Raw genomic sequence first — 24,166 nt, 5'->3', positions numbered from 1 at the left:
GCTGTTGTCTGGACAGTGGAGGACGGTCCTGCTCGTCAGTCCGTGCCCGGCCGTGGGGTCTGCCACTCTCTGGGATGGTCCTGCTCATCAGTCTGCGCCCGGCCGTGGGGTCTGGCACTCTCCGAGATGGTCCTGCTCGTCACTCCGCGCCCGGCCGTGGGGTCTGCCACTCTCTGGGATGGTCCTGCTCATCGGTCCGTGCCCGACCGTGGAGTCTGCCACTCTCTGGGATGGTCCTGTTCATCAGTCCGTGCCCGGCTGTGGGGTCTGCCACTCTCTGGGACGGTCCTGCTCATCAGTCCGCACCCGGCCGTGGGGTCTGGCACTCTCCGAGATGGTCCTGCTCGTCACCCCGCGCCCGGCTGTGGGGTCTGCCACTCTCTGGAATGTGCTGATTGGGTCCCCAGAGCAGCCCACCTGTGGCTGAGCGACTCTGCAAGACCCTGCAGACACCCGCCTGGTGGCTCTCCCACCCTCCAGACACGCGCCTTCCATCAACCTGGTCTCCACACTTGTCTCGTCTCCCTGCTGACCGTTCCCCTCAGATGCCCCGGTCTCACCACCACTTTCTCAACGAACCCACTGCAGAACTCCTCAGTCATGGAAGCTGGAGGTGGGCCCGACGTGAAGGACCCCGTTCGCCCATCTGGGCACATCAGCAGGTCCAGGGGAAGGTGCGGAGTGCCCAGGCAAGGGCCCCTCGGACTGACCTGTCGGGGTGGGACCTTCAGGGCCTCTTCCGTAGTCATGCTGGTCTACTTGGAAAGATCTAGGAAAAACTCAGCTGTCAACCTACTATGACCGAAATGGCTACCAAACATGCTAACTCCTCCATGCCCAAGAGGGTAAGAGGCCCTCACACGTACAGCCAGGGAGAATTAAATTATTGTGGCATGATTTCCAGAAGACAATTCTAAGGGAAAATTCAGAGGCTTGAACATGACCAAACTGTCCAACTTCAGCAAAGAATCTGAAATGCAAACTAAAATATATTTCACATTGTTTTTATTTAAAAATTATTTCCAAATCTCGAGAACCTGTGGGGGGGGGGGGCGGGAAACATCAAAATGTATTTTAAAAGATACCACCATAGGATTCATAATAGTGAAAAACTGAAAATAATTAGATGATCCCTTTATTTAGGGAATTGTTGAATAAGTAATCCATTCATAACAAGAACTCACAAACCCATTTTAAACAATCATGGAGGGAGGACTTTAGTGACATGAGGGTAAAAAAAACCTATCCCGTTAAGAAGAAGAAAGTAAAAAGCATGATCCAAATGCATTTGCATCACAAACTCAACCATGAAAAGCAAAGACCCCACTTATGCTGTGGGAATGTGCAGGAAGGACAGAGATCAACGGTTAATGGGGCTGCCTGCTTGGATGTGGGGTGGAGGGGAGGGCGCATCATGAGTGATATTTTCCAGCTTCTTCTACATTGTCTATACTTTCCAGACTTTCTACAAAAAGTATACATTAGTTTTATAATCCGCAAAACTAAAATTTGAGAAATGTTAACTAACGTTGCCTTGATTTTAAAACAGCCAATAGCCCTAGTTACAATTTCTTGTGGATGTTTCTATTACAATAGTCACCCTACTCATGGTATTTCGCGAGAAGCAAAAACTATGTAGAGCTGCTCCTCTTCACAGCTCCAGTAATCGTAAAGAAAAAAGAGCCAAAAGCACCACTCAGAGCTTTCTGCAGATTAGTGATAAAACTGGCCCAGAAGAAACTCAGAATGTTTTCTCCTTGGTGATCAAGCCAATATATGGAGAGCTGAGAACGTTCACTTCAGAGAAAATGCCGCAGGCTGCCTTCCCTCTCCAGGACCAGGGCCAGGGCCAGGGCGAGACCACCGAATTCACCACTCTACTGTGAATGCACCACCCAAAGCCGCTCACCTGGCTCCCTGCTCCCCGCCTTATCCACCCCTCACTCAGAACCAGCCCCAGCCTCACCCTACCCCTCGCTCAGAACCAGCCCCCGCCTCACCCCACCCCTCACTCAGAACCAGCCCCCGCCTCACCCCACCCCTCACTCACAACCAGCCCCCGCCTCACCCCACCCCTCACTCACAACCAGCCCCCACCTCACCTCACCCCTCACTCAGAACCAGCCCCCGCCTTATCTCCCCCGCCCTCACTCAGAACCAGCCCAAACTTCCCCAGCATCATCGCAGAGCCCTGCGAGCTCCTTTCCCAGGTGGCTGGGAGGTGGGAGACTCTGCAGTGTCGTCCGTGAGGAGCTGCCTACAGATCTTGGGGAGGAGCTCAGAAATGTCCCCCACCGAGGAGGAGGCTGATGACATGGCCGAGGAGCAGATGAGAGCCGGCGGGATGTCCTGTGAAGGGGCAGCAGGTACCAAATCCCTATGAATGGGAACCAAGCCTCTCCCAATTCCAACTTGGAGCCAGAGCTCCTTGACTTCACCCAGATGGGCCAAGTGTGCCAGAGACCAGAAGGAATCCACAGCATGGGGAAGCCGTTGTCCGATCCACTCACCGAGTCAGTGATGCCGGCAGGCGGCAATGGCTGGGCGACTGCATCAAAGACGGGCCAGTGAGGGGTAGTCGGCACCCTCCAGTCCTATCCTGGAGGTGCCACCCAGCAGGCACAAACACCCTGGACCCCAGCAAGGTGAAGGTGCCAGTGCCCAGCAGACGTTTCCCACAATGTGGGTTATGCCAGGTCCAAAGTGGGCGCTTCCAAGTGCCCGGTGTCCAGGGAACAGAGGAGGGAGTGCCTGGAGCTAAGACACAGACTTGCCCTGCAGAGGCCTGGGCGGTGAACCGGCACTTGACTCCAGAACCCCACGGCCTCAGGCCGTGTTCCGCGCGGCACCCTTTCCTCTCTGCATGGGTACTTCCGATGGCCTCTGTGGCTTTCTTTTCTTTTCCTTTCTTTTCTTTTACTTCCTAGGCATTGCACAGGTCGTTATTTTACATTGTATATCTGATGATGCTGATTTCTTAAGTGCTGGAGGGTACATATCTACTGGATTCTGTGCTTTTTCTTTTCGTTTATACAGACTCCAACTCATTTTAGGTGATTTCTTTGCATGCTTTCTGGTTTGTGATTATGAGTTCAGCTTTGGCTGAAGTGAGTCTGCAGGAAACCAGAGGCCGTAAGTCACATGTCCACCTCTCAAAGAGGCTTCCCACCGGGCTCTCCCAGGGCCTCGGGCACTGCCCACGCTGTAGTCCCCTCTGAGTCCTGGTTTGACACTGGAACTGCAGGCCTAAAACTTCATTTCTTATACCCAGGGCTCCTTCAGTGTTTCCACAGGGCAGCCACAGTTTTATCACTTACCTTTCTCGTCTCAACTCACTGTTTTCCTATTTTCTTTAGACATTCACTCACTTTATTGCAACTCCAGCAATGTTTGAAAAGTGTTTTTCATTGTTCGTCCAGGACCTAGTTGTATTGTAACAGATCAGGACCCTCCAGTGCAGAGGGGAAGCCCTCCACCCCTCATAGAGAGGCCTTGATTCCTTGTGTGTGTCGTTTAGAACCTCCCACCCTCCTGTGGAGGAAGCCACTTTTCAGATCTCTAAAATCCACAGATTCAGACTCTGGTTGGAGCTTCTGCAATTAACAAGTCCAGAACAAACTTGGGAGTTGCCCTCTGGGTATTATCCAGAGCTCGGAGACAAAGCACAGGCGTTGAAGTCCCCCCGTGCACAGCCCTCCCAGGCTGGAGTGCGGAAAGCTGCGCAGGGCAGCCTGTCTGCTCTGCCTCCTGTCCTGACACGGTCACCTGCGTCCTGCATTTTCCTGGTTCTCTAAGGCACAAAAGAGCAGCTGCCTCGGGGTGAAACCTCTGCCCACAGACCTAAAGGAAGAACTTCAGTAAAAGCAGCAAATAGGCCTTTCTACACTGACATGGTTTGGCTGTGTCCCCACCCAAATCTCACCTTGAATTGTATTAATCCCCAGGTGTCCAGGGTGGAGCCAGGTGGAGATAACTGAATCATGGGGGCAGTTTCCCCCATACTGTTCTCATGGTAGTGAGTAAGTCTCATGAGATCTGATGATTTTATAAAGGAGAGTTCTCCTACACAACCTCTCTTGCCTGCCACCGTGTAAGATGTGACTCTGCTCCTCATTCACTTTCTACCATGATTGTGAGGCCTCCCCAGCCATGTGGTACTGTGAGTCCATTAAACCTCTCTCCTTTATAAACTACCCAGTCTCGGGTAGTCACTTCATTAGCAGTGTGAAAACAGACTGATAGACATCCTCCTGAGGTTTAAAAGGCCTGCACCACAGAGCCTTCATCCTCTTTAACCAAACGCTAGCCTTAGCCACACCTGCCTCTGAAAAAAGGACTCCACACTGCTGGGCTCCATCCGGCTGCAGGGGCCTTGAGGGGGTGGCCGCTGGAGCAAGGTCACCAGGACAGGCACACGTCAGGGCTTCCTTAAGGCCCAGCCTGGCCCCTTGTCCCTCTGCAGAGGCCAACACATCTTTGGTCAGTGCCTGCTGCACACTTCCTGCTTCCCTGGAACACCCCTCGCCTGTAGGTGAAGCCTTGGTCAGCAAGGTCAAGGTCAGGCATGGCATGGCCTGAGCTCAAGGTCTCATGCCCGGGCCACAGGGGTCCAAGCCTCACCCAAGAGAAACATTAATGACCTCAAGGTCAAGCGTGCTGTTTGGAATCTAAGCCGAAAGGCCCAAAGCCACACATCCTGCCCAATGAAACCCTCTCACTGTGTCCTGCCCTCCTCACCCCATCGCCTTCTCTTATTCCTCAAAGTTCCTCACTCCAGGAACTGAGGGTCTTTGAGAGGGCGTAATACTAACAGCACCTCTTCCCCACGCAGGTTCAGAACCAGTTGGACACGAGATAAAGAATAAAAGACACAGAACTCAAATTATTACTTATGCCTAGTGAATGCCAAGGTGAAAGTCTTAGCTTAGTGCGGGGGCCAACAACCTTGTTGATGGAAGCCAGAGTAAGAGCCTGCTCCTCAGGGGTGCAGGGCTGGACCAGGGCAGACATCCTAGCACCAGCGCACCCGGCGGGGAAGGAGCTCTCAAGGGCACAGCGTCTCTGCAATCGGACAGCACCCAAGAGAAGCAGGTGCAATGGTGAGTTCAGTGAAGCAGACGCCCTCGCAATGTGGGTGGGCCTCATCCAACCCACTGAAGACCTGAGTAGAACACAAAGGTGGAGAGAGAGCCTTCCCTCTGCCTGCCCGCTGGAGCTGGAACACTGACCACCTCCTGCTGTCAGGCTGGAACTGTGCTGTCGTCGGTGTGTCTGGTTCTTGGGCCTCCAGGCTCTGGCTAGGGCGGCAGCACAGGCTCTCCTGCCTTTCCAGCTTGCAGACGACAGGGCGTTGGACCCCCTCAGCCTCCGTAATCATGCGAGCCCATTTCATTTCTTATAGCAATGCATCTCTAACTCCATTTCTCTGGAGAACCTTGACTAATACGGGAGAGAGGGAGGAGGGTCTGGGTCTTACAAGGCCCTGGCTCCCAGCAGCATACAGCCCCCGTCAGTGACGGTATAGCTCAAGGCCAGGGGTACTTAGGGAAATTCTCAATTTCTGGAAATCTGAGGGATCAGAGATTTACCTCATTTTCTACCAACAGCTGCACCATGAAATACACATTTCGTTTCTGCAAACGGGAACTCTGAATTCCAAGGCCACATCCACCCGTCCCTTGGTGGGTTGCTCGTGAGTCTGGCTGGGCGGTGACAGGGGGGATCTCACAAGGCCTCAGAGTCCAGGCTCCCAGCTCTGCTCCTCCTACCCTTCATGCCCGGGTGCCTGTGCTGGGATTTCAGGGCCTTTCTCCTACCTCTGAGATCCTTTGCCACTTTTCCAAGGAGATGGAAGTCTGGCGTGAAGTGAGCCATGTCTCCATGGAGCACACTTTATAGATGGAAACTTCTTTCTCCAGTGAAGACTCTGAGATGGCCCAGGAGGAGAGCATCATGACCCTCAAGGAGAAATAGGCAGAATCTGTCTGTGTAAGTCGCAGCCTCGGTCCAGGGACCTGAGAGAGCCTAGTGGCCCCTGGAGGCGTCACCTGGAGGTTTTCACGTAAGTTAATGTGACTGGATGGGGGCGTGGCCCCTGGTCACCACCCAGCACAAGTGACACAGCCAGCATGGAGGCATCTGCTGCCTCTCTCCACGTCCCTTCAGGCCCATGTCACAGCTGCACTGGGGAAACTGAGGCAGCTTGGCAGCCTCCATGATGCTAGTGGAGCTGGAGGAGGCCCAACTCTTCCAGAGAACGCCTGGCAGAGCACAGGGCGTGTGTAGCATCTGGGCGGCACCTGGCTCTTTCCCTGCTCCTCCGGGACCTCCGGTGAGCTCTCTTCCTGCCTGTGGTGCCATCTCAGTGCTCACAGCTCCCGGTGATAGTGGAGGGGTCCCTATGCCTGTGAAGTGTGGACGGGAGGAGAAAAACGTCTGTGTTTGGCATAGCGTAAAAAATCTCATTTTACAGTAGAAAAATCTATCCCATGACGCAGACACAACAAATATATAAAACCCGCTTCCTGCTGCAGCTCCAAGGAGGACAATCTGGAGCTCTCTCAGGCGACCTTCCAGGAATCCCTTCCTCATCCTTAGAAAAGAATCTTTCCTGTTGCTTCCCCAGTCTCTACACCCAAACACCAGTCTTAGTGGCCCAATAAAGATCTTCCAGTGTACCTACATAGCTATTAGCAAAACTTTATTCAAACAAGATGTTCAGTGGATAATCAGACATCCTCACCTTACGTGCATGAGGACCAGAGTGTACACAGAATGGTGGATTTCCAACCCCTGCAGGACCAAAGCCAAGCGGGGGACAAAGGACGGCATGAGGTAAGGCAGGTGGCTGCACCTTGGACTTGGAGGTCAGAGATCTAGGATTTGGAGTGGACACACCGGGTAGGGCTGGCTCCCTTTGAGAAATGCGGCTCTGGCTGTTCTTGAGTTTGTATTTTCCTTCACCAACTTTCCCTGAAGCACGGAGACACCGAGCTCACCCTTCCCTGCCTGTGATCACGAGAGACAAGGGGCAGGACAATTGCTAATTGATCATTCTGATCCATTTGTATCGAGTGTGATTACCCCATAGCAGATGCCATCAGTGCTCTGCCAGAGCCCCCTGTGAGGGGTTCCAACTCTTCCAGAGAACACCTTGCAGAGCACAGGACTCTGAGACTCTGAGCCCCTTCCCCAGCTTCCCTGTGCTTTTGCTGAGAATACCCCACACCACGGACCTTGGGCCACCAGAGCTACTTTTCCCAGCTGAAGCACCTGCGAGTTCATGTGCCTCCAGAGCAGCTCGTGGCCACTGGGTGAGTGACCTGGGGAAACGGGGCAGAAGGTATTTTCAAAAATAACCACAGCAGTATTTTTGATGCCACCTGTTTTTTCAGTTAATTTTCTGTACTCCCCACACCAAGGAGTGGAATCCATGTCCCCTCCCTTTAAGCTTGGGGCAGCCATTGTGACTATCTCAGTGTAGAACAGGCTGGGAATGACTGTGTGTAATTAGGAAGGCTGGGGCATAAAAGGTCATGTGGCTTCCACTCGCAGCTCTCCTGCAGGAGGCTCAGCACGGGAACCTGGCCGCCATGTTGGGAGGAAGCCCAAGCTGCGTGGAGAGTGATGCAGATTCCCCAGTGAAGCTCCAGAGAAGGCATTGGCTAGCAGCTGGGATCAAACCCTAGACCTGTGAGTGACTATGTCTCCAGCCATCCTGGCCCCTAGCCTCCATGTCACCCCGACTGAGTGCAACAGAGGTGAGCTGCCCTCTTCAAGCTCTGCCCAAACTTCAGGTTCACGAGCAAAACCAAGGTGCCTCTGTTTGCAGCCACTGAGGTCTGGCATGGTTTGTCACGCAGCGATAGAATCGGGGCACAGGGGTGGCAGGCAGCCCAGTTCCCCTACCTCCTGTGAATGCCTAGTCCCCTGTGCTAAGATAAGCTGGGAACCTCCCCAACCCAGAGCAGGCTTCCAGACGCCTCTAGTGAGTTGAAAGTCAGATTTTTGCTTTATCATCCCAGGCCAGACAAAAACAGAGAAAGTAGAGGCGATTTGCTTCTCCCATACAACGTGGCGCTGGTGTCAGAGAGAGCAGCAGCGGCAGGACACAGAGATGTGGGCTGCTGGACGCACCGGCGTGGCTCTGGCTGAGCATCCTTGCAGCGTGGGGCCGCCCTGCCCACTATGGGGCACACCGTCCTCTTGGAGCAGCCCTCTGGGATGCAGGGGCTCGGTATTGGTTGCTCAGTGGCCCCAGTTAACACTGTGACATTCAACAATTGCATGGTGTGGCAGATGCCACAGCCCTTCCCTGGATATTTGCACAGCTCACCCTCACCCACCTAAAGGTGTCGTCAGCACCTGTGTTGTGTGACAATGGACTCCAAGAGCTTGGGTGATTGTCCCCAGGTCATTACTGGGCTGGGGCCCTGTCCACCTCACTCTCCTGGGCACTTAGAGCTTTGCCATCTGCATCCAGACGCTTCAGCCACATCAGGGTCCTTGTCCCGCCCAGAGCCTTGCTGTCCCACCACTGCCCCTCTAATGTGGAAGCAAGGGGGCCTCACCCACTCAGGATTTTTGCTCTTCTTTTGGGTTTCCAAAAGGGTCCCTGGCTCTTCCTGTTTCCTACCATGAGGAGTTGGGGAGGGTTGGCCAGAGGCTTTCACAAGGGTGGGGAGAGTCCTGCCCACCACATCCTGGTGCCCGGGGTCACCCTCCCGTTAGCTCTGATCCCAATATGTGCACCATCTCCCCCAACTAAAATTTATCTGAGCATCTCAGTCCTGGGGGCCCCTTACCCCAGCCCCTGTACCCAATACCAAAAGCTACGCAGGAGGGCCACAGAGGGTCTCCCTGCCCAGGGAAACACCCCCACATGCTGACTCTGTATCACCTCTGCTCTGAGCACAGCCCAGGCCCGGCAGCGTTTACCCCGCAGCGCATTCCAAGTCAAGCCCCCAGTTGTTTGGGAACGTCAGGCTGATGGCAGCTGCACAGCCAGATGTTGACCAGAGCACAAAGTGCACTTTGATGTTTTTTTTAAACTAATCTCTGGGGAATTCTAGCTCACCCTGAGTCCTCCCAGAAAAAAAAAAAAAAAAAAAGAACTGAAAAGCTGATTTCTGGAGCCTGGAGGGGCAGGGCATGAGGGCAGCAGCCGAGGGGCAGGGTGAGAGTGAAGCGGGTGGACACCACGCTTGCAGCAGGGAGGCGCCAGCTGGAGACAGCCAGGGTGTGGTGCCAACAGGCCAGAGGTCTGGGTTAGGCAGGGGGACCTGAGACCTGGGGCCACTCCCACAGTGAGGGCCAGCCAGGGGACAGCGATACAGCAGACAAGACCTGCCCTGGACAACTAAGGTCAGCCCAGATCAGCCCTGACCATGCTTCATAACCACAGGTGCCCCTCCGCCTTCTGCTCACAGCCCTGCAGGGATGAGAAGTCCCTGCCCACACTGGCATCCGAACTGGGGGAGGGATTCAGAAGGCAGAGAACTCTGGGTTACAGACCCTTCTAAGAGCTTCCTAGGGCATCCGCTTCTGTCCTTGGGCTTGTTCAAGATGACCCTAAGGAGGGCGTCATTAGAAGCCTGACTTTGACAGGGAGGACAGTGTGATGTCTCTTTCAGGGAGATATTAGCGGGGGCTCGGTGCCCTGCCACCCATGGTCACTCCCATGTTATAGATGAGAAAACAGAGGCCCAGCATCGGTAAGTAACGTTCTTGAGACCACACAGCTAGGAAATTCCAGAGCAGCTCTTGGGAGAGGGTGGGGCCCAGACACCGGGGCCCGTTTCCTCCTGGAGGCCAGCATCCCAGTCCTATCTGCGGGAGACCCCAGATCAGTTGATCCTTGGCTCCCCAAATGCCTCAGGAACCGAACAAGCCTGGCTTGGGGCTGAAGTTTCAATGTTTCAGACATCAATCAGGCCAGAGAATCCTCCAAAAATATCTAGCTTTGGGGTGCTGATCACACCCCTTTTCATATGGGAATGTCGCCTTCACAGATGTTCAGGCTATAAAAGTTCAGCAAACTCTACACTTATGATACATGCATTTTTTTCTGCATTAAATTATATTCCAATAAAAATAAATATTTCAATAAAAAGGTTTTCAAAGCTACATTTCAAGGCAATTTTCCCAAGAAAAGCCTTCCAAGCAGCTGCTTTTGAGCTATTCAGTTGCTTTCTCCAAGCGTCAGGCAACTAGAGCTTCGGTCCTCATTACAATCAGAAACACCATATTTAAAGCATATTTTTCCTCTAAAATGATTGACAGATGATGGAGGGCTATGCAACTCTTAGAACGGGGCAGCTCTTTATAAACTGATATAAACAAATCTTCCAAGTTCACTGTGAAAGTTTCGAGCCAGGTATATTATAGGGTATTGTATATGTGGTTTAAAAAAAGAAAATGAAGGAAGGAAAAGTATGTCCATTCTCGATTGCACCTGCTTAGATCAATCTGGAAGGGGCGCAAGAGGCTGGTACTGCCGGATGCCTCTGGGAAGGGAGGTGTCTGGGTGATTGGATGGGGCTGGGAGAAAGAGGCTTCTTCCCATTGGATCCTTTTCACACCTTCTGACTTTTGTTCCCAGCGAATTATTACTTAAACATGACGTTGATGTTTAAAAGGTTGGGGCTTCTTGAAAAGAGGCCACGTGCCCAGCATCCCCATCTCCAGATCCACTTCCTGTCCACAGGCTTTCCTCTAACTCCACTTATAATATCAGATGGCAAATGTCCTCACCTTGAGAAATCAGCAGCTGCTCTTCACAAGCTGAGGGAAGAAAATATATGTAACTGTTTTCACATTAAAACTACTCAGGGACGCACATGCTTAGCGCACACGCTGATATGATTCCCCAGATGACACACATTCACAGCTTCTTTCTCTAATTAAACACACACGCACACACATCTTGGCTGTGGGGAACTGTGTGGCAGGTCCTCCAAAAATTAAACATGGGATTACCCTATGATCCAGCAATTCCACTTCTGGGTATAGACCCACAATGCCTGAAAGCTGAGACTCAAACAGATGTTTGCACACCCCATTCACAGCACATCATTCTCAAAGCTGAAACTCAGACATTTGCACACCCCTGTTCACAGCACATTGTTCTCAAAGCTGAGACTCAGATATTTGGAAACCCCTGTTCACCTGTTCACAGCATATCATTCTCAAGTGCTAAAAGGTGGACGCAACCAGGTGAATGGATGAGCTAAATGCGATCCATCCATACCATGGACTAGCCCTCTGCCTCTAGGAGGAAGCAGATTCCGACGCCTGCCACGCTGTGGATGAACCTTGAGGACATGACACCAAGTGCAAGAAGCCAGACCCGAGAGGACAAATATCGGGTGATTCCACTTGTAGGAGGTCCTTCGAGGAGCCAGATCCCCAGAGACAGAAAATAGAATGGAGGCTGCCGGGAGGGAATGGGGAGTGGGCATTTCATGACGCAGTCTCAGTTTGGGAAGAAGGGAAAGTTCTGGAGCTGGATGGGATGGCGGTTGTACAGGGATGTGAACGTGCTTAATGCCACTGAAGAGTCCACTTGAAAATGGTAAAGGTGGTAAAATGTTATGTATACTTTACCTCATTATTTTTACAAAGTATATTGGATGAAGAGAATCTTCTTTAAACAAAAGATAATGGTTTGAGAAGCACTTGGGAGTGGATGTTACAATTCCAACAGACAACTCCAGTTCAGTGGACATTCCCAGTTTGTAAAAAGAAGTTCGGTGTTTTCAGAGGGGGCCACAGATGTGACTAAGAACCTGGGAGACCCTCCCTCCAGGTGGCTGCTCTGAGGAACACCAGGTGACCCCAGCGTCTTCTCCCTCCTCCCATCGGAGGCTCACCTGTCCCGGGCTGAGCCCCCGGCTCATCCCAGGAGCCTCCCTGTGACAGGCAGCCCTCATCCTCCTTTTAATTAAGTCAGTCATGGAGCAAGTTAGGTTAAAAAAAGAAAAGGAAAGAAAAATTTCTCTCTTTTCAATTTTCCAGAAGGTTAGAGTTTGTGGGGCAGGGGAGGGAGAGAGAGCATCTATGTGCACCTCTCCCACCTCTGCCCTGTTCATGGCAGGTGGCAGATTGCAGTACAGGATGATGGCTCCTGTTGCCAGGAGAATGGAAACCCAGAAAGGTCATTGGTAGTTGGATCCTGAGAGCCGAAACACTGCTGCCTAGACATGGAGACCTCAGAGCATTAGGCCAGGACACAGTGGTCACTGTGTGACTCAGGCCCCACTCTCAGCCAGGACCGTGCTCAGAGGCCAGCAGGAGCAGCCGCATCCCTGGCCTCACTCAGCCCTTGTTGATGTGTGAAGGCTGATTCTGTGCAGACACTGTGCCGGGGGTAGGACAACGACAAGGAGCAGGACAGCCCCCATCCCGGGATCCCCAGAACCCAGAGGCAGTGCTGCAGTGGCACAGAGACCTGGACGCTTGCAGTCAGGGACTCACATCAAACAGGAGCTGTCCCCACCTTAGAGAGGAGGAAACCAAGGCTCAGGAAGTCAGGCCTGCTCAGAGGTGACCAAGCCAGAACCTGCATCCCTTGCACCTGGCCCCAGAGCACATGCACTGTCTGCTCTGCACCTGGGCCTCCTCCAGCTCTGAGACCTCCGCAGCCATCTTAGACACAGTGTTTAGTAACGCCGGGTCCTGGAGATAAAGCTTTGGAGTAAGTTGTTTTTTTGGGGAAGCAACCCCAGGGCACTGAGAAAATTAAAACAAGGGAGGAGGGAACACAAGTCCAAGGACCAGCGCTGCAGGCCGCAATGGGGCAAGAAGCTCATTTGTCCTTTGGCTCCGGGACCCCACTGGGTAAGGGTAGTGCCAGCCCACTTGGGCTGGGTGTGTGAAGATGGCTGCATGGCTGCGGGGGCATCCACAGCAGGGAAGAACCCCCGTAAGGGAGCCGTGAGGTACTGATGACAGGAGGGGCTATCAGGTCACCTGTGCACAGGTGGTTGCTGCAGCAATGGCTGGAGTGAAAAGATGGATGGAGAACCGTAGGGTGGGTGCAGGGTGAACCCAATAGCTGCTGAGGCCCAGAGAAGTGAGTGATGCAGCTACGAAACCTCAGAGAAGCCATCGAGAGCCCTGATGTCCTTCCTGGGTCAGCCTTCCTGCCCTGCATCAGCCACTCAGCCACCTCAAAATGGGGGGCCTCGGGACCCTGGAGGGCCTGTAAGAATCACTGCCGAGGAACCTTGGGCCTCCAGCACTACCCAGGAGTCCCACAGTCCCCAGGCTCTGAGCACCTGCTGAATGCCCCACAACATCAGAGGGATCCAACAGTGAGTACAAAGTTGTTCCTACCCTCCAGACTGCAGCCTAGAGAGGATGGCCTGCAAACACGGAAATCAGGACTGGTGGAGAGTTGAACGGTCTTCTCTCTGTGAGCAGGAGACAACAGCAGTGCAAGGGGCTGGCCCGTTCTGCTGGACAGAAAGGGAGGCCTTCCACGAGGAGGTGACACGAAGGAGTCTTCTGGAGAATGAGAACAGATTTGAAAGCAGACCTGGGAGGGGACGTCAGAGGGGGGACATCTTGAGAAGGGAGAGGCGCAGCACAGAGAACGGGGGCTCCTAGGAGCGGAGCTTGCCCAGAGGGTGGGATTTGATTCTGGGGAGTGGGAGGTGGGAAACGTTTGGCAGGAGAAGAAGCCAGAAGCTGGAGCTAGTAGTGGAGTGTGTGACACCCAGTGTGTCGGTGAGCTCGCGCTGGGTGGCACACGCCTCCGGAGCCTGGTGGGTTCAGACAACAACCGTGAGTCACTTCTCGCACATCCTCCGGAGACCAACAGTTCCGCTGATCTGCAGCGGAGTTCGCTCATCTCTGCTGGGCTCTCACTGAGCCTGGCGGGGTCCTCTGGTCGGTAGCTGTGTCTAGGGCAGTTTCCCCCTCTCCAAATGACCTCTCATCTCCAGAAGGCTCACCCCAGCTTGTCCTCACGGTGGGGTTGCAAGGCCCCGGGCGCCTATACTCGGAACTGGCACGCCTCACTTCTCTGCATTCTGTGGGTCGAGTATGGGACAGGTTCAGCCCATTTCCAGGAGGTGTGGGGCAGGGGAGGTGGGCAACTCAGCCTCTTGAGGGCAGGAGCCCCAGTGGCATTGCAAGAAAAGGTGGGGACTCGGTGCCATTTGCTCGGTGCACCACCCTGCAGAGCGTCGCAGCTGCTGACGCCGGGCAGCCAGGGGAGGTGTTTTCACTTGGAAAGTGACATCATGTTTGTCTTGAGGCAGAAGAACAAGCCAGTTCCTCGCATTCACTGAGTATCTAAGCGGCCAGCCCCGGTCTATTGTGCACTGCTTCCTCTTAGCCCTGTGGAGTGGCATCCGCAGGTGTTTTCTCCTGGACGTAATGAATGGTTCATCAAGGTAGAATCCTGGACTGAAGGTGCTGACAGTCCTCACGTGTCACCCCTTCACTCTACAGATGGGACCTGAAGTGTCCCAGGGTGGGAGGCAACCTCTCCCAGGCTGAGACTCCCTATGGGACACGTGGGGCTGGGGGCTGGGTCTCTGAGCCACTTCAATGCTCTTTCGACCACAAATCCACCCATTTTTGGCCATGCTCCTTAAGCATTTTAGAAGATAAGTGGCAACAGCTCTAAAGAAAGGTGGAGAGAATCTTAAATACTAAAATCCTGGTTTTAACAGGTACTGATCCAAATCAACGCTGGGATATAAAAATTAAAAGCAGCAAAAATTAAAAACAAGAAAAACCTTTGCTAGGAACTTTTCTAATAAAGCAATCACAGCTTGATACACAGACGTCGTTATCTTTGGCAGGACCGCTGCCAACATTTCCCAGGCCATTGGTGCATAAAAACAATGTAATATAGCGATTCAATTTTCTAAAGAATCAGTTAGCAATTAAACCGAGAATGTTTGGGAACAGATATTAAATTCTAAAGAGAATTGCCATTTAAACTTTAACTTTTCTGAGCAACAAAGGGATAATGGGGAACAGCTAGGAAGTTTCTCTTGAATTTCAGTAAGGAAATTATAAAAATTGAGGTCACGTGCCCTTTGGGATTCTTTAAATGAATCCGTGACCTTGATATTATGGTGCTGGAAAGCTGCAAGGGTAGGTAGGATTGTCTTATGGGGTGTTCACTTGATTTTGTCCCAATTTATCAGATCAGGGAATAGCCAAGGAATTCTTGGCACATCGGCTATGGGTCATTGGAAACATTGATTGTTCTAAGCAGATGGTTCTAGAAATATCTTCCATCTGCTGTAGGGAAAACAAGCATGCACAGGAATCGTCCCACCCGAACTTTGTTTCTCCACGCGTCCAGCGATATTCAGTGAGCTCTTGGAGCATGCCTTGTACAGGACAAGGCACTGAGAGCCCAGCAGGAACCCTGTGGCCGAGACCTGCCCTCCTGTGGTTTAACTCCAGGTTCAGAAGCTAGCGAACCACAGATGAGACCCGCAGGGCAGGGAACCGCACACAGGTGAGACTCACAAGAATGCGGTTCTCAGGACCCTGGAAGGACCAGGCTCCATTTCCAGCTCAGGTGGGGGCAGTTAACCTCGAGCCACACTTCTCGTCTGTAAATGGGCATCAGCTTGGATGACCTCCACCCTCACTGACACCCCACAATTTGCTGGTGACAGAACATGGGGTGCAGATCCACGGCGCTGTGCTCGAGCCCAGATAATCCCCTTGGGTCCTCTTGTTGGGCCAAACGGGTCTGGCTGGTCCATCTAGCCTTTCAGGGTTTGGGCTTTGTGCAGGCACAAGCGCTACGTGGAGTTTATCAGGGAAGTGCTTTAGAAACGTAATTATTTGCTATGAAACTTTGGAATGGGTGCTGACTCTCAATTATTAGGTGTGCCAAAAGTCAACAATTTATTCAGAACCAGGAAAACTGGAACCAATAAACCAAATATGTGCTCGTTGACCCCATGAGGAGAATCATGCCTGTTGCTGGAATGTTCCTCCAATGTCCCTCCGGTTATTCAAGAAACACTGATGAGTTAAAGCTCCATCAGTTTAAAAAAAAAAAAAAAGACAAACAAGGCATCCTCTAAAGAATGGTTGGGCATCTTGGATCAGCATCCTGGGAAACAGGGATTTCTCTTATCCTGTGGGGCCTGCTCTTGTTCTCGTGGTGGAAAACCAGGACCGCTGGTGAGAAGGGGTGGGGGTGGCGGTTTTCTTACTTGAGGTAAAGGAAGCCTAAGACCTGAACCGTCTGGAAGTGGAACGGGCAGCCTCAGTAAGCCACGAGCTTCACGTCTCTGTGCCGAATCACTCCTCTCACTTTGCAGATTCTACAACTTTCTGCAATGGGCTTTTCCTCCTGGCTTTTACATGAAACCCTCTTTTCACCCCACACTCCTCAGCAGGCACATCTGGGCCCTCTACTTTCCCTCACGGCCAAACCTCTGGAAAGAGGAGCTCCTGGTCTCTCTCTCCAGTCTCTTCCTCCTCATGCCAATCTAATGTGCGCCTCGCAACTCCATGGAGAGACCCCAACATCCTCGAGCCTCCAAGCTACTGCGTCAAAGGTGTTTCCAGTCCTCACCTCCAAACCTGTTGCCCACGCCTTCCTTCTGGAAGTGCTGTCCTCCTGCGTCCTCCAGAGCCACGCTCATACCAAGCCCTGCCCCAGGCCTCTCCTCAGCTCCCTGGCAAAGCTGGCTCCCCTGCCTTTGGCCACCAGCGGAGCTGCTCCTCCAGGGCCAGCCTGGGCCATCTCCATCTCCCACTCTGCCTTCCCTCCCCAGGGAAGCTCATTCAGCCCTGTGGCTTCCATCAACAGCACACGCATGGTACTCCAGGTTCTACATTTAGTCCAGTCTCCTGTGAGTTTCAGACCCGACTACCCAAACCCCACTCAATGTTACAAAAACACCTTAAACTTGATGCCCCCAGCTTAATTCCCTGCCACCCCACTGCATCTCCACCCCCACCTCCCACCTTCGATGTAGTCCTTTAGGGCCCCAGTCCCGGTGTCCAGTGCTCTGAGCCAGGTGGGGCATAAGTCAGCCTCAACACACACCCTCCCCACACACCCTCCCACAGCTAATCCAACACCGAATCCTCTCGCTTTAGCTCCTGATTTGTTCTTCTCCCATTTGCCTATCTCTCTTCATCTCCACTGCCCACTCCTCAACACAAGCTCCCATCTTCCCTCACCTTGGCAGCGCTATTGCTCCTAACACTGCTACCGGCAGTTTCCCATGCCACAACCACATGACCTGCTCAAGAAGCCAGTCCCATCCTGTTGGCTTCGTCCCCTGGAAACCCTTCCACTTGCTATTCACTTGCTATTCAGATAAGGGATGAGCTTGCACTGCACCTGTCCTGCCAGCCCTGTGGGGTCTCCAGCCTCCCTTGGCTCCATGCTCCCCCACTCTCCATTCCTGCTGTGTGCCCTTCCTTCTGGTGCCTTTGTCACACCTTCCACATGCCTTCTACATGGCTTCTTCATGCTTCCTTCACACCTTCTTTATGCTTTCTACATGCCTTCTTCATGCCTCCTTCATACATTCTTCATGCTTTCTACATGCCTTCTTCATGCCTCCATCACACCTTCTACATGTCTTCTTCATGCCTTCCCCACACCTTCTACATGCCTTCTTCATGCCTCCTTCAGACCTTCTTTATGCTTTCTACATGCCTTCTTCATGCCTCCATCACACCTTCTACATGCCTTCTTCATGTCTTCACCACACCTTCTACATGCCTTCTTCATGCCTCATCACACCTTCTACATGCTTTCTTCATGCCTACTTCACACCTTCTGCCTTCTATTAATACATGCTTTTGTATGCCTTCTTCATATCTCCTTCAGACTTCTACATGCCTTCTACATACCTTCATCATGCCTCCACCACAGCTTATTTATGCTTTCTACATGCCTTCTTCATGCCTCCTTAATGCCTCCTTCACACATTCTACATGCCTTCTTCATACCTCCTTCACACCTTCATTATGCTTTCTACATGCCTTCTTCATGCCTCCATCACACCTTCTATATGCCTTCTTCATGCCTCATCACACCTTCTATATGCCTTCTTCATGCCTTCATTACACCTTCTACATGCCTTATTCATGCCTTCATCACACCTTCTACATGCCTCCTTCACACCTACATGCCTTCTTCTTGCCTCCACCGCACCTTCCTCATGCTTTCTACATGCCTTCTTCGTGCCTCCATCACACCTTCTACATGCCTTCCTGCCTTCATCACACCTACATGCCTTCTTCATGCCTCATTCACACTTTCTTCAGCCTTCTATTAATACATGCTTTTTTATGCCTTCTTCATGCCTCCTTCAGACTTCTACATGACTTCTACATGCCTTCTTCATGCCTCTTTCACACTTTCTTCATGCTTTCTACATGCCTTCTTTATGCCTCCACCACACCTTCTACACGCCCCCTTCACACCTTCTATTAATACCTGCCTTTTTCATGTCTTCTTCACGCCTCCTTCAGACCTTCTACATGTCTTCCTCACACCTTCATGCCTTCTACATGCCTTTTTCATGCCTTCTTCATCCTCCTTCACACCTTCTGCATCCCTTCTTCACACCTTCTTCATGCCTCCCTCAGACCTTCTACGTGCCTTTTTTATGCCTTCTTCACACCTCCTACATGCATTCTACAGGTCTTGCTCCCTTTTCATTTTCCAGCCCTGCTGCCAAGAATTCCTATCCTCTCTTCTCCAGTTCATTAACTCCTACTCATGCACGTTCTTTCCAGGAGGCTATTCCTGGCCTTTGACCAGGTCTAGCTTACCACTTGTTATGAGCTTTTGCAGCACCACGTATTGAGCCTTTGTCCCCAGCAATCTGTTCTCTGCCCACAGCCAGAGAGAAATGAACACCAGACCCGGTGACTCTCCTACTTGAACCGTGTGGGGTCCCCACCTGTGCTTAGAATAACAGCCACACTCCTAACCGGGGCTCTGGATCTCCCTCTCCCGAACGCCTCCGTGCTGGAGCACTCACCCCAGAAAGAAGCTAGTCGCCGGGTCTTCACATCAGTGTCACACGGCCCCTCCCGATGTCCTGTCTGTGGCTTTGTCAGGACATCATGCTTATCGTTTCCATAGCACCCATCACAGTGAATGATGTTGCCCTTGCTGGTGTGTGTGCTTGTGTGGCGGGAAGAATAATGCCTCTCCCCAGAGACGTCCACGTCCCAATCCCTGAACCTGGGAGTAGGTTGGGTTGCATAGCAAAGGGAAATGCAGGTTGCTCAGGAGCTGGCCTTAAAACGGAGGGATTAAAATTCGGGCCTCATGCAATTTCAGGGGCGCTTAAACATGGAAGTGGGGAAGGAGAAGGGAATCAGAGGGAGATGGACCTCCTCTAGGCCCTCAGCCTGACCCTGGCACCTGTGTTAGGCAGCCTGTGATGAGGGTGACCAGGAGAAGTGCCACCTCCTGGCTTTGTTCCCTCTGCTGGTGACACTCTCTGAGATCTTGGACAAGACACCTGAGCCCTGAAGCTGGCAGGCTCTTTCCCAGCAGCCTCTTCAAACCATCGCGATCCTCCCCAAAGGGTCTCCAATTCTCCTGGTGGAGACCTGGAGTCCTCTGGGCACAGAGCAGGCCTTGTGGGGGATCTGGAGAAAGGGAGCGGACAACAGAGAGGCGCCCTTTGGGACCCTGTTCATTCTCATTTCTGAGCCCACAACAGCAAAGGAAAACAGCAAGAGCCTCTGTGTAACTACTCACCCCATAGTGCACAGTTCTCAGAAACCAAAGAGGAAAGCCACATTTCACGCCGTACTGGAGTCATGGACCACCTTCATCACTGCGTCTACCACTGACTTTAAGGTGTGGCCAACATAGTAGGAGAGAGCTGAGAGGGGAGAGAGGTAGAAAGGAGGCAGGAGAGGAGAGGAGTCACAGATAACCCCTGGAATTGGGGAGTACAGAGAGGCCACCTCGGGGGAAGCAGGCTCTTAGGGGAGCCGCAGTCATCCTGGGGCTCCATGGCCTCCCCAGTGCTCACCTGCCCTGTCAGATCTGACCTCTTCTGACCTGAGGTCTGGCCCTGCCTGGAGATTGAGAGGCGTGGAAGATACGGTTGGCCAGTGATGGCTACTCTGCCTTCTGCTGCTGTCCTCTCCACGCCCGCCCATCCCTACCCTCTGGACCCGCTGTCATCCCTCTCCATGTGGCAGAATCCCCAGAGCTCTGCCCTCCTCCTCCAGCCTCCTGCTCTGTGTCTCCTGCAAGGGATTCAACACCATCTCCCACACACCTGCCACCAGCCAACACAGGTCAAAAAGATTTACCATGGTAAAAAAATATATATATATAAATAAATAAGTAGAAGAAAGCCTTCTCAAACGCCATTGAGTCTGTCATGTTGCAGCGTTCACCGGGCTCAGGCCGAGGCAGCGAGGTCACTAGCCGAGAGGGGTCACCGAGACCAAACATGAACAAGAGAAGCTCACCAGTGAGAGTGTGACTGCTCTCCTGGGCCACACGTACTGCATAGCACCCAGCTGGGGGACACGTGGAATCTGAATGGTAAAGGATTGTTACAACGCTTAAAGAAAATTATTCCAGAAACAAATGCAGCCATAATTTCAGAGACAAATCAAGGCTCCTTGAGTTAGCCTTAAACACAGGATGCATGTAGAATTTGCCAGAGAATGATTGAAGGAAAGACGCTCCTACAAATAAACAGAGGGCACGTGTCAAAGGTTTATTTAACTCAAGAACGAGAGAACCAACAGATGGCAAAGCTCTCAAAGAGCCCTTTAAGAGATACTTATATTTACAAGCAATGGGAAGAGAATGTGGAACTAAGATTGCAAGGTTAGAACTAATGTTGGTTGACGTCGCACCGGGCAGTAACAGTGCAGGTCTGGTGTTCACTTTGCTAAGAGTCAGGAGTCATCTGCATCCCTGCTGAGCGAAACCTATGCGTTAATGAAACCTGTAAGTTAACGGGTAACTTCACAAAGTCCTGGCAGTGCTCAGTAAACAGCTGTATCAAATACAGACACATCCCCACAAAGAATTACACACTCTTCCGGCAGGTCTGTTAGATCCTGCTCCACGATGCCGGGGAAAGGACGGTAGCCACCCTTTTGCCTTATTTATAAGATTGTTTAGAAATTATTTTTCTGGCCGGGTGTGGTGGCTCATGCCTATAATCCCAGCATGTTGGGAGGCTGAAGCAGGTGGGTCACCTGGGGTCAGGAGTTGGAGACCAGCCTGGCCAACACGGCCAAACCCTGTCTCTACCAAAAATACACAAATTAGCTGGGCATGGTGGCACGTGCCTGTAGTCCCAGCTACTCAGGAGGCTGAAGCAGGAGAATCGCTTGAACCCGGGAGGCAGAGGTTGCAGTGAGCCGAGATTGTGCCACTGCACTCCAGCCTGAGAGATAGATCGAGACTCTGTCTCAAAAAAAAAAAAAAAAAAAAAAGGAAAAGCAGCAATTTTTCTTCATAGAATACTAGAAAGGGGAAATAACATTACCATTACTTACAGATGATATTATTCACATGCAGACAATTCAAGGGAGTCACTGAGAAGCCTTTAGCACTTGTAATGGGCAGAATTGTGTGCCCCTAAAATTCATCTGTTGTCGTCCTAACCCTGGTACCGCAGAACGGGGCTGTATTTGGAGACAAGGTCTGTAAAGAGGACGTTAAGGTTAAATGAGGTCACCGGGTGGACCCTCACCCAAAGCCGCCGTGTCCTTCTAAGAAGAGATTCGGACACAGATACGCACAGAGGGATGACCACGTGAGGGCAGGGAGTGGACAGCATCTGTGAGCCAAGGAGCGAGGCCTCAGGAGGAACCCAGCCTGCCAACACCGCGGCCTTGGGCTTCCAGCCTCCAGGACTGGGAGAGGATGGACGTGTGTCGTTCAAGCCGCCCAGCCTGTGTGCTTCCTCCAGCAGCCCGAGACAACTCATGCAAGCGGGTCTTCAAGCGATGGGGCAGGCCCAGTGAGTCCAGGCAGCAGAGACTTCCCCAGGGCTGAGTGGGCTGAAATCCACACATGCTCCACAGCCCACCCACTGCCCAGTGCAGGCCAGTGTCCCCCAGGGGCAAGGGGACCGCTCTGCTGGCTCCCAGGAAGGCACCGGGTGGCCACAGCACCAGAGCAAGGCTCCAGACGTGCAGCGCTCGGCTCCCCGCCAACAGTGTGCAAAACAGAGGCGGTGTCAGACCCCGAGGAGAGCCAGGGACTGCCCGGCCACACGCTCTGCAGGAAGCACACGTGGCCTGTGGGAAGAACAGCATTAAGCTCTCCTGGAGGACACACTGAGGCTTTGCCTAAACAAACACACATCTTGTTTCCAGATGTGAAACTCCACTAATAAAGATGTGGTGTCTTTTAAAATCAAAAACCGTATGTCCTCACTTATAAGTGGGAGCTAAGCTGTGAGTGCACGAAGGCATAGAGAGGGATGGAACGGACTCCAGAGACTCAGAAAAGAGGTGGGTGGGAAGAGGGCTGGGGATAAAAAGTGCACATTAGGTACAATGTACACCACTCAGGTGACAGGTCCGCTAAAATCTCAGAATTCCCTACTGTGGAATTCATCCATGTCACCAGAAACCACTTGTACCCCAAAAGCTACCGAAATAAAATTAAATGAATAAATATTCTAGTGAAAGCATTAATATATAAAAATGCCAAGAAAATTTAAAAATATCACGGGAGACGTTCTATGATTAAAAATCAAACTATAGAGCAGAATTAATCAAAATAATGAGATACTGCAGCCAGATACCACAAGTAGACGGATGGGACAGGGAGGCAGTTGAAAGGGTACCCCAGAATGACCACTGAATAGATGACAGACGTACCTTCCAATCGGTGTGGAAACTCACAAATAAATAGCATTGGGAAAATCAGCAGTATTAATGACTGCTAAATTCCTGTTCATATCATACTCAAAAACAAATTCCTGATGAATAAAATGTGAAAATATTTTCAGTTATAGGAACAGCAGAAGAAAATATGGGAAAATCAGTTTCTTTAATACTTGGGTGGGGAAGTATTGAATAATCAAGTTATGAAATCCAAAATGTATAAAAAAATATTGACACAGTTGATGTCTTAGAGCTTTTAAACTTCTGGAGAATTAACACGGTTAAAATAAAATGCCAGACTAGGAGGAAACATTTGTATAATTATAACAGGCAAGGAGTCACTATCACTAACACACAATTAACATCCAGAGAAAGGTTTATAACTTAAAATTCTGATTCTAAGTTTCTACTGGAAGCATAAATACATAAAAATTGCCACATAAAAATATAACACGCAAAAATGTTGTACTTCAGTAAGAAAAATTTAGATGTTTGTTAGAAAAAAAAAAAATGCAAAAGAAAAGAACCCCGAAGGCATGGTAAATGTTCTAAATCTTGTTACCCCAGGGTAAAAACGTATAAATTTGTAAAATGTAAAAACACGTTAACCTTTGTCAAGCTATACACACAGGGCAAATGTACTTTACTCTCCCAATATTCTCTTACACCTTAATAAGCGGTTTAGAAGCGTGGAGCAAACATCCACAGATCCACAGAGAAGAGAATGGAATCACCAGTGAACATATCCACACCATTGCCTCCACTCCTGGGCCCAAATCCTCTAACACGCTAGGCCACGCATCTCACCCCCAGGGAGGCTCTCCCCTCTCAGCCGCATCCTTATCTTCCCTGACTTCTCTGAAACGTCACCTGCCAAGGAAGGTACGGCAGCCGCATGTCCTGCCATCTTCCCATGCTGGGGGAATGTCCCGGTCCCACACGCTTGGTGGCCCGGCCCTTCCCCGTGACTATTTGAGATCCTGCTTTTAAACATGTCCTTGGCCGACCCTGTCACTGGAGCACTCTCCCTGGCTGACCAGGCCACTTTCCTGCTGTGATCCCAGCCCCCTGCTGTGGCCCTTCCCCCCGCTTTCTTAAGTCTCACTCCGTGCCACCCCCCGCCCGCCCTCCTGCCCATCTGCCGTGCAGCACCACTTCTCCCTTTCTCTGGCCCAAGCACCTCTGTGGTCACTTCCTCGGAACTACTCATGGCCAGAAGTGTGGGCAGTTCCAGTCAGAGGCTGTCCCTTCCTTGACATGCGTTGCTGGGGTTTCCCTCTTCGAGTAGCAGTGTTCTAGCCCTAGTCCAAGAAGGTGGGCAGTG

At 51.7% G+C, this 24,166-nt stretch overlaps 1 protein-coding gene across 1 annotated transcript; it reads right to left on the bottom strand.

Annotated features, from left to right (window-relative positions):
• Nucleotides 1–878: 878 nt before the first annotated feature.
• LOC112635779 lies at nt 879–5,392 on the bottom strand. Its single transcript, XM_025403858.1, is given in 4 exon segments — nt 879–970; nt 4,873–4,941; nt 4,944–5,358; nt 5,360–5,392. Coding segments are annotated over 4 exon segments (609 nt in total).
• Nucleotides 5,393–24,166: the final 18,774 nt, after the last annotated feature.

Source organism: Theropithecus gelada, chromosome 12 (genome assembly GCF_003255815.1).
Source record: "Theropithecus gelada isolate Dixy chromosome 12, Tgel_1.0, whole genome shotgun sequence".
NCBI classification, from domain to species: Eukaryota; Metazoa; Chordata; class Mammalia; order Primates; family Cercopithecidae; genus Theropithecus; species Theropithecus gelada.
The sequence above is the reverse complement of the archived record's forward strand: the minus strand, read 5'-3'. Positions and strand labels throughout refer to the sequence as shown.